The sequence below is a fragment of the Pseudopipra pipra genome, chromosome 11, assembly GCF_036250125.1.
Source record: "Pseudopipra pipra isolate bDixPip1 chromosome 11, bDixPip1.hap1, whole genome shotgun sequence".
Taxonomy (NCBI): Eukaryota; Metazoa; Chordata; class Aves; order Passeriformes; family Pipridae; genus Pseudopipra; species Pseudopipra pipra.
The window spans coordinates 21491638-21506799 of record NC_087559.1 but is presented as its reverse complement, the minus strand read 5'-3'; the positions used below and the strand labels follow the sequence as shown (position 1 = coordinate 21506799).

General features: G+C 40.1%; 1 protein-coding gene across 18 annotated transcripts in view; it reads left to right on the top strand.

Annotated features, from left to right (window-relative positions):
• The window catches only part of ATP2B2 (ATPase plasma membrane Ca2+ transporting 2), a 408955-nt gene that overhangs the window by 223478 nt on the left and 170315 nt on the right, over positions 1-15162 (top strand). For all 18 annotated transcript variants that reach the window (XM_064668162.1, XM_064668150.1, XM_064668159.1 and 15 more), the window contains one exon: positions 10886-11381. In XM_064668162.1, the coding sequence (XP_064524232.1) occupies positions 11183-11381 (199 nt within the window). In that variant the 5' untranslated portion in view covers positions 10886-11182. The remainder of the gene's footprint in view (positions 1-10885; positions 11382-15162) is intronic.

Genomic DNA, 15162 nt, shown 5'->3' with positions numbered 1-15162 from the left:
TTTTATAGGAACTTTAACATGTAAACTGGTGGCTTTCAACTGCTGGTAGTTTAATTTTTAGTGATTTATAACCTGTTAAAGTTTGATTTTTAAATCTGTTGTATTTTCAACATGCTCCTTTTGAATTCTGAGAAATATATAATACAGGTAGGCAATGTACAGGCACGCAGCAGGATAGGCTTTTATAGGTTTTATACATTTACTTAACTAAAATGGTCTCTTATGACACACTAAGCAGGTGGCAGCAAAAATCTGTCTTAGATGGTCCTTGTGGCACCAAGCACAGCTGTTATTATAATTTGGTCTCTCTACTTTCACTTTAGAGAAGTGCATCCCACCCCAAAAATCAAATAGTCTGATCTTTGGTAAAGATTTTGCCTTTCTTTTTTTTTTTTTTTATTTTTAATGAAAATATACAAAACCTCATTTTACTCTTAACAAAATGAAAATGTACGTATATGTTCAGAAAAGCAGATTAAAGCATGCAGTTTCCTTTTACAGCCATTATGGGAATGTTGCATATGAAAAATGTGCCTCAATTCCACTTGTATATGTTTCTTTATTCAGTCATTAAATAGCAATATATTGGTTGGGTTTTTTCAACAACCAGATGATTTGCTTTCATAGCTTGTGTTCTTTCTGTTTTATTATTCTGCTTACAGTTATTTTGCATGGAAGCTGGATTTTCTGAATCTTATTAACAGCCAATGGTGCTGCACTAAAAGCTGCAGTATTAGTTTCATGGCTTTATATCTTTATTTAATAGTACAATAAGATGCTTCTGACAGTGAAACCAAGGTGGCAGATGATAGGACTGCAAATGTAGACTGGAATGGAAGTTGGTTTAGTTTGTTTGGGGTAGGATTTTTGTGTTTGGTCTTTTTTTCTTCTTTTTTTCCTTTTTCTTTTTCCTGGACCAACTGTTTCTCATGGAGTTTTGTATCATGTTTCCAGCATTTCATTTGCTGAACGGTCCTATTTCCCTGAAAAATACTAATAATTTCTGGAAAAATGGATTTCTCTGCTTTCAGTCTTGAAGCCCCTCTTAGATAAAATACATTATTGTATGTTTAATACTGAAATTAGAGCATTTTTTGGCTAACTACAGCAATCTGATTCCATTTTAGTGTGGCTGTGCTTTGGCCTTCTGTCTCTTGGCTAAAGGTCTGTTCATCTGCTCTGATTTTCTTTACTTCTTTTATAGAATGGCACGACCAACAGCAGTCAGCCAGCCCTTTTCAGTGCTAATGGCTGGTTGATTTATGTGATAGATGCTGACAGAAGAACAGAGGAAACAGCAGAACAAGGCCAGGGCTTTTGTAGTTTTTTATTCCCCCTGAAAGGGTTCCCACGGGTTGCTGTGTAGAATTTTGAACTTCTGTCTTAGGGGTGTGAGTGTCAACACTGATCACACTACAGGAGTGTGGACTTAGATGGAAATACAGGAAAGGTCTTTTCTATGAAAAATATTTTGGATTTAATCTTGGCCATAGATTGTTTATGTTGTAAGGTGTTTCCAGCAGGTTCCAGGAGAAACTGGGTTACTCCCTAAGCAATCAGCTACCCCAGGAACATTGCTATTTAAGCAGGTGTTTTTAGTCAAATAATCAGCTGCTGGGACTTTCACCTGCTGGATGTAATTTAGGTTTGGAGTAGCTGTTAGGAAGAAATTCTTCATAAGAGAGGTCCTGGCACAGGTTGCCCAGAGAAGCTGTGGCTGCCCCATCCCTGGAAGTGTCCAAGGCCAGATTGGACAAGGCTTGGAACAACCTGGGCTAGTGGAAGGTGTCCCTGACATGGCAGGGGGTGGGATGAGATGATCTTTAGGTCTCCTCCAACTCAGGCTGTTCTCTCTTCTGTTTCAGAAGCCCTAACTTTTCATCAGGCACAGAACCATTGACCTGTTTCCCCTGTTCAGTGGCTTAGGTTCAGTTTTTGTTCTGGTTTCATCCTTACAGTTTGAGCTTTTGTAAAGAAATGCCTGTTGACCCAGCGAGGTTTGGTTTGGGGCCTCGAAGTTCAGAACAGGACACAACAAAATGCATTTTGCTGCAGCTGTCCAGTTATGGGGTTTTTTGAATTTTTATTCTCTCTGTTGTCTCACAGATCTGTACTTATGGAAAACATGACACCTGTCAGCTTTTTAACAAAAGTAAACCAGCAAAATTATAGTTCACATCAATGAGAGCTTTTCCACTGGAGCACAGATCTCCACTGAAGTAGAGATTTGCTCTTCACGCTCCTAATAAGGCAGGAAAAGGCTTCCATTTATCTCCAGCTTAAAAAGTAATAAAGTGCTGGCCTCTTTTAAGTCTTTGCAGCTACTGGAATGACAATGTTCTACCCAGTGCTGGAAATATTTCTGTTACCACTTAAGAACTCCCAAACCTGCAGTGGATTGATGCAACCCCCAAGGCAGAGTCAGGAGGGAAGGTGTGCTGTGGCACAGGAATCACAAAATAAAGTTGTAATTTATTGATGAAAAGTCTGACAGGTTGTCCAGGCATAGATAAGATTATCTTAATTAGTCTCAGTTTTTAGGATTAAAAGTGTCTGTAAAATACTGTTCAAAAAAGGAAGGTCCAATGAGCTCAAGGTATACATGTGCTAATGGTACTATTAAATATTTGGGTAGTCCTAAGGTATGAAAATTAGAGAGGCCATGTAATATTTTTATAGTGAAATGATCAGTAGTGGACTAAAAAAAGGAACAATTAGGAACCAAATTGAGTGTCCATTCTCAACAGAGACTGAAAAGTAGTCCCAAAATTTTAGGTATCAGCTGCATTTAATTAGACTCTGTCAAGCCTGAGATTCTATTTGTTGGAAGGAGCTGGACAACCTATTTCTTTCAAGGTGTTCTGGAGAATTTGCTGATTAAAATGAGATATAATCAGGTCCTAGGCACAGAGACTGTGAAAGCACAGGCTTCTCAAACTCCCTTGAAATTGTGTGCTTCCAGCTGATGGTATCTGCTGATGGTAAAGGTCATGAGGTAATTCAAATTCTAGATTTAAGAGATCTGGTGGTATTTAAAATGCACAAACACAGGGCAAATGAAAAAAGCCTTCATCTTTTTAGTGCTTGTGTTTCAATAATTTGCTTTTTAAGGAAGAAAAAATAAAGAAAACATCTGAGTTGGAGTTTTGTGGGTTTTGGGACTCTTTTTTGTATAGGGTTTTTCATCCTTGTCTCTGGCTTGATACTGTAATAGACTATAACATAATAATACATAATATTTTATTGCAATATATATAATAATGTAACTGTAGTTATATACACACATATATATAATAACGTAACTATAATTTTTTTGGGGAAAAAAATGGCATCTCAGTTGAATGGAAGAAATTTTGACCATTTTGTCCTGGAGATGATGGTGATGAGCTTGTACCTGACCACTACATTTGTGTGGTATCACTGCAGTGTATTTTTCCTGTGTTTTCTACTAAAAAAGAGGTTTCCCTCCATGTCCCCCAGCTCTGTATATGAATAGTAATCTGTGCTGGATCCTGGGTTTGTTCCTTAGCTGATCCTCTATTTGCTTTTAGAGCATTCCATATAGATTTTTTTTTCTCCACATCTACTTTATTTAATGGTATCTGAGTGTCTGAAGTCTGAATATCCTTAGCTTTTTTCTCAGCCGTGTTTTTGATAAATTGGTAACAGTTGGTGTTCCTTGGAATAACTGTGCTGTTAGTCTCTGTATAAAATCAGTGCAGTTATACATGAAAACATGAATTTTGTAAAGCTTATGGGGTGCAGAACGGGTCTTTGTTCAGTGCCAAAAAATCAACCCCAAGAGTTAGGACTATGTGGTGTGTAGGAAGGCAGTGAATAAAAGAAACCCCAAACCTACTTTGCAGTGTGGAATTGGAGCCTTGGGAGAATAAATAGCTCATGAAAAATAACCTTTCATTTTATCACTGAAAGCAAAACAAAAAAAAATTGATGTCAAGACACGAGAGAGAGCTCTTAAAACTGGTGACTGGTACAGACTTTACTGGAAAAATCTCTTTGCAGAGCAGGTCATGTCTCTGTGAGCATCTGGAACGTTGTGTGGGGCTCTGGGAGCAGGTTCCTGCAGTCAGCAGGTGTTGAGGTGCTCCGTGGCTGAGCCTGGAGCATTCCAGAACTGGGAAAAGTGCTCAGGAACTGATGATCCTGAAGGTGATTTGGTTCCTCATTGCAGTGTGTCTGCTGACAGCATTCCCAGAGCGAGGACCTGGCCTCAGGAGTGGAAGGTTTTTATCTGCAGGACCTGATCCAGTGCCCCAGAAGTCACTGATAGAGTCATTTCATTGATTTAATGCGACTGAATTGATTCCTTTAATAGTATTTTTGTTCCTGTCAGGAGTTCATTTGGCTTTGCTGGAGCCATTTACATGAGGAACAGTGGAAAGCAGATTTGGTATCAAATTATAGACTGCATTACTGTTCACTGCAGCAGGCACTGGGGGTGGTTTTGTTTCACAACTCTTATTTTAAGTTGCCCTCAGTTTACCAGTACAGCAAGGAAAAAAATGTCATCAAATTTGTGCAAGAGTTAGATTCTGTTTGATAGAAATCCTAAGTGAATAGGTTTATTGTATAACTGAAATTAAGGATATTTTGTGCCCCTTTAATGAATGTTTATTTTGTGACATTACCCTTTTTGCCTTCAAATCTTTAATGGCATCTTACATTAGGCATGGAATCCTTTTTTATTTATCCTACCTGATAGCAAAACTGGTACAAGAAGTCCAAGCTGACTAGAGGCATGGATTCATACTGAAAGGACTGAAATAATTATTAAGGGATTATGATAGGTAGTTACCTGTGGTTTTTATTTTTTTTTTACGTGTTCATTCTGTAATCTTTTTAAAATAATACCTTTATTTAATCGCCTTAATGTCATCCTATTATCAGGGGAAATATATTTCTGTCTAAGAGCTACAACTGAATGAAGCATCCAATGTCTCATTTGTGTGTGCTCATCATGAATGAATTATCAGAAAATCACAGACTGGTTTGGGTTGGAAGGGACCTTTAAGCCCATCTCACTCCAGCCCCCTGCCATGGGCAGGGACACCTTCCACCAGCCCAGGCTGCTCCAAGCCCTGTCCAACCTGGCCTTGGACACTTCCAGGGATGGGGCAGCCACAGCTTCTTTATGGATGCACAGATTAACTTCAGGCAACTTGAAATTTATGAAGAAATGTGAGGGTGAAGTCAGGAATATTTTTCAGACAACACTCAGATACAAAGTTCAGTTTCTCTTTCTTTATCCACTCTGCACTTCTGGGTATTAAACAAAAATTTCATGCTTGTAAAGGTGCCAAACTGCTTTTATTCAGATGGTAGTTTTCTTTAGTTCTTTCTGCATCTTGTGCATTCCTGGTAATTAAGCTTCAAAGCCAGTTTTTGTTTTAAGAGAGTGTGAGTTTGAGCATTGTTGGGTGCATTTGATTAACTTTGTTGGCCACTGGATAGAGAATCCAATCTCATTCTGATCCGTAAAGATTATATTCACATTCTGTCTTTGACAGGAAAAGAACAAGAAATTGTAAAAGGTGCTACAGCTGGGCCACACCTGATTTATTTCACACATCTGGAGACTTCCATAGAGCAGGTTATGGTTTTCTTCCTCAGCTGTTTTCACCTTGCAGAGGTCTGCTGGCAGTTTTCATCCTCTGCAACATGTTGTCAACCTGCTGCCACCAGCACCTCACGTCAGAGTTCGAGGCACTGCAGGCTGGAAAAATCCCTCTCAGATGATTTTGTTCAGACTCGAGGGAAAATTCCATTAAATCTACTTCCACTGCTGTTCTATCAAGGAATGGTGTCTCTAATGCAATGAATGCAGATCAGTCTGGTTATGTACCTTGTACTCACTAAAATGTGATGCTTCGGTGCTTTTTCCCCCCCTTACTTGGAGGTTCTCTATAGGTCCCAAGGACCAGCTGGCATTTTATCTACAGCCAAGTAAAAACCCAAGGGGGACAGTAATGCTCCATGCAGAAGGCTGGGAACTGCTAATTCCCTCAGTTTAATTCAAGGAGAACCAGTTCAGTGTGATACCTTCCCAGTTGCACAATGAGTGAATAGTACCTGGGATTTGTTGATCTCTGCCCTCACTGTGGGTGATTTCCTTTTCATCCTCTAGTGCAGTCAATCCCTCCATCAGCAGATTTTGAGAGCAGAGTTACCATGATCTTAGATGACAGTTAAAAGAAAACAGTCAAATTATGAATATATCCTACTTTTTTTTCTGGTTCACTGTGAAACCATTATTTGTCCAGACTTTCAAGGACTGTGAAAGGCAAGTCTTGTGATTCTGATCTGGTGAAATCTGGTTCATTACCCAGCTATTAACTTTTCTGCCAGTAGAAGTCCAAATGAAATCAGATGTCAGAATACATAGTGACGATATCTACATTCTAACACACTGTGAAAATATTTACAAGCTTCCAAGATGAGACTTTTCCTGATTAGGGAAATCAAAGAATAGTTTTCCCAGCAGGCCTGCAGTTAGCTCATCCAAATTGCTTCTGTTTTAATTGGCATGCATTTCCTCTAAGCAGCTAGAAGATGAAAAATATTTGACTTGGGCTCTACAGGAATGGAAGCCTGTTCCTCCAGACACAGTCACTCTGGAAAAAAACCCAAAAAAACAACCAAACAGGAAACAGTTTGAGCTTGTAGTGCATTTGTACAACAAAAATCCACGACATCATTGACAAAATCCCTGACTTATATTCTGATTTTTTAATGAGAAAAAATAAGGGCAGTATTTTTCTCAGTTGTTCTAGTATGTAAAGTCTTTTGTTACCCCAGGAGGATCTAGGTGGGCTGCTATTTTGTCCCTTGGCCACAGCATATTGTTGTTTTCAAACTGCACTTTGGGATATATTTTTACTCAGTTTTCTTGATTCAGAAGCACTGGTAAGAATAAGTAAAAAGAGACAAGTGACTGCTTTTGTCTGGGAGAACAGTCCAACTTTGTAGGTGAAATTAGTTTCCCAGTTACTGGAGTTTTTACTTCTCTTTTGCTGAACTTGTCTAAGGGGGACCATTTTCCCTGTAAGCTGTTCTCCTGGGGAACAATGAGCTCAAATGTACCCAATGGAGGAGGGAATGATGGTGTGAAAAGCTGTGCTCTCAGAATTTGAGGGTGGTGGCTCTTTGTGCTCCGGGAGGCATTTGGTTATAAGTTAAACCCACTGAAGCCCATCACAGATAGTGGTCATTGCATTGAAAGAGATTCAACGGATCTTGGGTAAAAAGAGGTTGAGAAATTTTGGCCTGGAGGCCCTGAAGGGACTCAGGGCACATCTGAAAAGGAAGAGAGAAGTCCTTGAGCTCCCTGGAGGTTTTCCACTGCCAGGGCAATGCACCTTCTGCTGCTGAAACCTGTGGTTTGCTGGGTCATGTTCCCTTTGGCTGCCAGAGGTGTTATTCCCCAGGTAGTTTAGTCCATAGCAGGGGGATTCAAATCCCTTGTGACCTGCTGGCAGACTGGTGCTGCTGCCAGTGAAGGCAGCACCCAGAGCACGAAATTCAGCTTGCTTTATTTATTAGGCCATTAGGACACAAGATCCTGTTGGTTGTTCAATTTGATTGAAAACTGCATCAGTAGCACCTGCTTTTTTAACATCAGGATTGCCTGGTAGTTCACCTGTACTACATCTACATCTCGAAAATATCCATGTTGGGAGTGTGTTTTGTAATGTTCTCCCTTCCCCAACCTCATCCTCCCCCGAAAAACACCAGGCAAAACAACCCCACCGAAACCCTCGTGCGGTACTTGCAGGTTTCTCGTGGAGGAGACCCGTGGAAGTTTCACCCACTTCTGGTAACCAGATGTATTTTGGGGAGAGGCAAAGCCCCTGCAATGGGAATGTTGCCATGTGCCAGCCACAGCTTTCTGAGTTCTCATTCCTTTTGTCAGGGGAATATTCCCAGCGTGGGAGGGGCGAGGTGGTCGCGTGTCAGCCCTGCTAACCCAGCACACGCCCTGGCAGGGTGCCTGGGCTTTTCCTAAGGGAGATTCAGGGATCAGATGGAAGCTGCATATCTTGTTCCACGGGATTAGGGAGATGCACTATCAGTGAATAATGTCAGTCACGCTCTGTGCTTGTTGTCTTTTACCATCTGCCTTTCAAAAAAAAAAACCTGAGGTGCTGTTTCCTTGGTGGCAAAGCGTTGGGTGACTCATGAACAGCACAGACTCGGAGGGATTTGTTTTTAAAGCACCGAAGGAAGCGTAAACTTCATATTTGTTGTTTATTGATTAATATTTCATTGAAGGTGAAATTAAAAATTAAGCAGGCAAATGACTCATGCTAAAAAGCAACAGCACTGTCTTGCTGTGGCTGACAAATGACGAAGAATTTCTAAGAATAGAAGCAAATATATTAATTTGTAGTGATGGCACAGTGAGCCTAAAGAAGTGCTTTGATTGAGGGGGGTGGACATATCCCACAGAAAAATCATGTAGAAAAAGTCTTTGCTGTGTTTAGTACCCTTTGCATCATGAATTAAATCAGTAGATGGGTCTCCTCAGAAAATACTGATAATTATCCTTTGTCTGCGGTGTTATGGAACAGCATAGGAATAATTTTATTTTATTAGGGGAATGTTTAAAAAGCTCACAAGACTAGCTAGGGCTAGGTGAATAGTGTGTTTTTTTTGCTATTTGTCTTTTTTTTTTTTTCTTAGCATCATGGCTTTTGAGATGCCCAGTTTTCAAAATCTTGAAGTGAATTTATCTTGGAATAGATTTATTTTTTTTTTTGCCACTGGAAGTAAAAGGCAGCCTGTCATTTCAGCTGCTCGTTATTATTATCGATGCCTCCCAATCAAACCTCAATCTGCATTTTGATGTGACTGCCAGCAGCAGCTTATCACAGCTGACACCAGGAAGAGTCTGAAATGCTGCTGGGAGGAAGGAGGAGCTCATCACCAGCTGGGGTCGTGGCTGTTCGATACCCCTTGGGATGGGATCTGTTTGACTGGGCATCTGTGACATCCATGTCCTGCAACTTTTTCAAAATCATGCTGCAGGCTGATGTTGTTTCTGTTCAGAATACAGACCCACCCTGTTTACAAACAGATAAATAGTGTGAGTTGGGTCTTTTCTGTGTGCCATACCTAGGGATGAATCGAGGCTGTGAGCATTACCCAGCATGGAGAGCTTAGCGTGTTGACAGGGCACAGCATCTCCTCTTTGGCTATTGCTTGGCAAATAAAGGCCTTTTTTGATTACTACTTCTAGTTTCTCTTTGTTCTTCACTGTAAGCCACATTTTGGGCAGAAATCCTAGTGAACCTGAAAAGCAACATGTGAAATGTGAGGTGGCAGAAGTTCTTAAGACTAGAATATGTATCAATAAATAGGATGTGTAGAAGAAAGGTGTAGCAGTTGGCTGCTATTTTAACTGTGTTCTGTAGTATCATAGTGATAATATCATAGTAAAGCTGGTACTTCCCTTTTTTCTTTTTTTTTTTTTCCCCATGAAAATCAAAGAAATGTTGAGTTTTAAAGCTGTAGATGAGAGGGCTGGTAGAGGTTTGGTTTGGCTAATTGTTAGGCAGCTCTAAAGCTGGCAGTGCCACCATGGGCAGAGGAATTGGTGCATCCAGGGGACCTGATTTTTGTCATGTGCAGAGCAATGCAACAGAGTTAGATAGTGGAAATACTGAGCCTACGTGCTATGTCAACTGTATGTGGGTGGGAGATTAAAATTGTTGTACAAATATAAAGCTGGGACTTCAAACACATCGGGATCCTCTTTATGTGCTTTATCTGGGTACTCATTTCCACTGTGTATTACTGTGCCTAGAAAGTTCAACACATGCCCTTTGCCTGTGACAGGTTGGTCAGTCATTAGGCTGCTGGTGTGCCCTTTGAAAGATCTTTTTTATTATGAAAACTGTTCTGAGACCTATAGATTAGACAGTGCACTCTCACTAACCCGCTTGAGGCAAAAAAAGAAACCTTTAATCTCTTTTAAAACTCTGCGTGCCAAATATAATAGCTGGTTTCAGCAGTATTTAAAACCAACTTCATTAGAATATGGGAAGGGGAAACAGGTTTTAAAGGCTGGTTTTAGCAAGTAATCAGCTGTCTCCCAGATGGTCCAAACGGGACTTGTTCAACACTGCACATGGGGGAAAAAAAAGAAAATAAAAAGGGGGGAGGAAATAAAAGAAGAAAAGAAAAAAGAGAGAACCCAGCCCCATCCTGTGTGTGTCTGTGTGCTGGGACAGGACCCAGGGGGTGCCTGGCTGAGGAGGAGCTGTGGCTGCTCAAACCCAGCCACCCCAGTGTTTTCTCTTTGCTGGGCTGTGCTCCCTTGCACAGAAGGCAAGGCTGCAAGATGTAATGTATTGAAATGTATTCTGCAATTGTAATGATGGCTCTAGTTTTTTCCACCAGTCTCACTCTCCTTGCGGTGAAAAACAGTTTTGCTTTAACCCGTTATGAAAACTAGTTGTGTTTGACCTATTTGTGTCACCTCTCAGCCTTTATCAGAGGCTTTGTTCTGGTCAGAGGACAGGCTGATGTAGCTGTATGAAGCAGAGCACGTACTGGAGGTGTATCCTGCATGCCGGACTAATCGCTTACTTATTAATATTCATGAGTCATCTCATTTAGCGGGTGCTCTTGGGACTTGATTAAAGTGAGAGACACTGCTATTGGTGCTTTAGCTGTGGAGAGCTTTATCTAAGGCAGAACTGGTGTTATCCTTGCTGTCGGTGCTGCAGCACCTCACAGGACATCTCACACAGCCTCTCTGAAATGACGAGTCCACCTGCCATGACAGAATAAATTTGAAAAAATCACCTTTTGTAAAGCGCTGTCGCACACTCCTGTAATGAGTCCTTTCTGCTTGTTCCCAAAGGTCCCGAGGAAGAAATGACCATGTAGATTCCACAGCTTGGGTGCAACATAATGGGAAATGGTGAATGGAGTGGAGCTGGTCTGCAGCCTTGAAAGCAGCCATTCTGCAGACCACTAGTCAGTCAGGGACACCTTGCACGCCAGAGGCATCCTCCAAATCCTCCACGTCGCTCGCCGGACACACACTGGATTCTTTTTAATTTCTTAAATCGGAATTCAAGATTCCTCTCCTTCAATTTTTAAAACAGTTTTAAGATTGTAATCGACTACAACAAGTGGAGCAATACAACCAGCCACAATGGGTGACATGACAAACAGCGATTTTTATTCCAAGAACCAAAGAAACGAGGCCAACCATGCGGGAGAGTTTGGGTGCACACTGCAGGAACTGCGCTCCCTCATGGAACTCCGAGGGACAGAAGCAGTAGTAAAAATTAAAGAGACATATGGGGAAACAGAGGGGCTCTGCAGACATCTGAAGACATCACCAACAGAAGGTAAGGACTTTTTCACTTCGCTTGAATCGGGGAGCTTTGCATGAGCGCTCCCCAGGTAGTGAAAGGAAGAGGTTTTGATTCAAACCTGAACAGAATTCTCATGGTGCTGCCATTATTCCCCAAAAATAATAAAACAAGAGTCTTCGAAGAAAGAGGGTAGAACAGCCTAGCTATAGCTGAAGATGGCAGGAGAGTAAAAGAAGTGCTGTTTGTTCTGAGAGCCATTTGCACTAATTCTTCCTTAGAAGGCACATGCAACATCAGCACGTGTTTTATGGCATTGCAGACTTCTACATATATGCTCTTGGAGGTAAGGAGGTGCAAAGTAGTTGCTTCAAGAGAATTTCTAGGTATTTGGGCATCTTGAGAGTATGAAATGACCTTTTGAGATGCACCTTATGTTACTTTGTAGGTCATTATGAATTATATATATATATATTTATAGAGGTAGCAAATCTTCACTATTACCATGGATAGTTTTGCTTAAATTATCAGTCTGATTGTGTCAATGTTTTTATTAGTTGGACTTCTATTGTATGTATAATGAAACTCCTTACTTTCTCATTTTTAATAATACCAATCATAACTTTTCATTATCTGTTCTTCTAAGTGTTTTTGAAGTTGTCTACCTGATCACCATTTATTAGTCTGTTTTTTTTCAATGCTCGTGCCAAATATGTCCCCATAAAGCGTTGACAGTGGTGGGATGTTTCCCCTCCTCAAGCAACTTTCCTGATCATGAATCTTTCTGTTTTAGTGCAAGTGAAATTCTACTTCATTCTGAGAATTCTATTTTCATCACTGTATCTCCAAGGAATAGTAACACTTTTGGAAATTAAACAGTCTTTCAGTCTATAATATTTCTCTAGGCTTGTAAAGTAGCCAAGATGTTCATTTTAGGCTCTTTTCTTTTTCAAGAAGATAGAAGTCTTGGCTTTGTTCCATTCTCTTCTTTCTAAAATTAATCATTTAGTTACCTCTCCCGTTTAAATGCCTCAAGAAGTCTTGAATTATTGGCACAATCATAAACATGTCAATTGTAGTGTGATACTATAAATTACACCAGTTGAAGGGTCCCAGAGGAGCAGCTATCAATGTCTCATCTGCAAGAAAATTCTTCACACTTGATCATACACAGCCTCACTATTGTTTAACCTACAAAGCTGTGAACTGCACCTTTTCAGCAGAGGATTATCAAGCTGATTCTGTATGAAAACGAGCATCCAGCTTCAGTAGCACTTCAGCAGCCCCATGCAATCTTGTGTTCCAGAGTAACTAGTGGCAAATGGAACATTGTGTAACAGATCTCTCCCTTTCTCTAGTCTTGCCCAAATATCTGATCCGCCAGACAGGCCCTCTTCTCTTGCAGGGAGATTGCTGCCAGGAGGAGCACTGAGGGAGGAAAAGGAGACCCTGTCACTTGTCTGGGATTTGCAGGTGTCCCTCAGTCTTTCAGAGCTGTTGTACACAAGGGAACCAACTCCTCAGAGAACATGCAGCAATTCTGACATATTCCTGACACGCCTGGAGAGTGCCAGATAGAAGTGCAGGATCTCTGTGTTTACAGGACAGAATAAACACTGGTTTATAAATATCTCACAGGGACTGAGCATTTTCAGTGTCCCTCAGCCTTTGCAGAACATCAGTCTCAACCTGGGTGAGCCGAGTTCACTGTGGTGACTCGACTAAAGCTTTGCCAACTCATTCTGTTGGTTACCTGGTCAATGTGAACTTCAAAGGAGACTTTAATTGCATTATCTGTTCAAGTTATGACATCAGGGAAACTTAATTCCTCATACTGGAACGGAGCATATGGATCCAAGCGGCGTGGCACGCTGACTCCAGCAGTAATCTATATCTGATACTGCAGATAAGGTAACTTTCCTCTAAGCATTACGTGCACTTCATCACTTGTGCATTAGGGAAAAACGTTTCCAGCTTCAAGTGGCAATCAGCATAGCCTTAGAATCGTGGAGACTCTGCTCTGGGTTTTAATTTTAAATTAGATCGCATAATAGGGATTCCCACGCTAAGTTCACATCTTACTTTTACTTGTTTGGGCTTGGAAAAATTGTTCTAGGAGAGAATCTGCCTGAAATATGTCTTGTCAAACTTGGAAATTTTCACTTGAGAGAAAGTATCCATAGCAGAAAAACTTTGAAGGCTTGTGACAAATATAGGCATATGTTTAGTTCTAAGTCCCTACCCATTATTTTTCTTGTTTCCAAGCTCTGTGAAGAAAGTTAAAATACAGTGAAGAGAATATTCTTGAAGGTGTAACTATTCTTAGAGGAAAGAAACATAACCACTTCTTATATGGAAATGGACATTTAATATAAAGTAGAAATGATTTGCAAATAAATTATTGACATACATGATTTTATCTTTTGGTATTTGCAGCAAACCTCCACAATTTGCTGCTATGCCTGAACATCACTTTTCCAACCAACACCTTTTTTGGTGGAGCACAGTTAACTGAACTTCCTTTGTTTTTCATCCTTTGGTGTGTTGCACCTCTTACAGAGTTTTATGGGGATAAATAATGGAATAAGCATTACTGCAGGACACTTCTTTCAAGGAACCAAGTGAACTTTTGCTGAGCAAGAGTCCTGAGTGAATAGGAATGAAACAGCAGAAAGGACCCTAGAACTTAGTTCTTCCCAGGCTTGTAAATTCTTTCAGAATTTATCTTCCAAAGTCCTTGTAATTTTGTGGGATATGGTTGAAGCAGTTATTGGAACAGGGGAAAAATGTTTCCTGGCAGCAGGCACGTTATAATTTGGTAAAATGTGGCCTAATCTGAATTTACTGGTTTACTCAGTATTTAAAAAATAAGTAGTAATGAGCCCAGAGTTTACTCAGCAATTAATTTCTCATGTTAATATTTGATGTAGCACCTATGGATCGGTAAAATCAATCACTTACACTCAAAGTGCCTTTAGAAACTCCTGTTTTAAAGGCTCTGAACTTCTCAAGGTAAGACACATGTGTAACTCAAATGTTATTTACACTGTTGTGAAGCTACACTTACCAGTGCTTTCTGAAGTCCTGTGTTAATTTAGTGTGGAGCTGTAGAAGTCTGCTGAATATTGAGTAGAATAACATTTGCATGCTGAATGAATTAATAATATTATTATGGATTACAAGTCTTCAGAGTCTTCTTTAAATTTTCTTTGATTGCTTCTGCAGCTATAGATGCAGTGTGTATCCCAGCTCTCAGTTATGCCTAAGGGATTTCCTGCATTAAAGTGATTATATTAGAATGAAAAGCTCCCATTTAAGTGCTCACAGAAAGAACCTCCTCACAGTCTATGGAGGTAATTTATATGAAAAAAATACAAATATGTGTCGACTTGAATTTCCTTTAAAAATATTTATATTCAGATTAGTTTCACTTTCATTATTCCAGGAGTACAACAAATAAGCAGAATCTAGCTCTGTCTCTGCAAAACAATGTTGAATTCCCCCTTGGGCAGAGCTGTGATGGCAGTTGTATAATTTTCCATGCAATTGGAATCTTTGAGGCCCACTGGAGCATCAGTGATACCTTATAAAGGAGTGATACCTTATAAAGTGTGAGGAGTTAGTTGGATGAATCCCAAATGAGGCTGGAATCCACTCTTTCCAATGCTTAACTATATTTACCCACAATTTTATAGAGTACAGACCAATTTTATTCTCATCTATATTCCCTTCATGTTATAAAGATGTTTATTTCTTATAGTATTATTATAGTGAATTAACTTCCATGATTTCTTGCTTAAAATACTTGAATGCATTA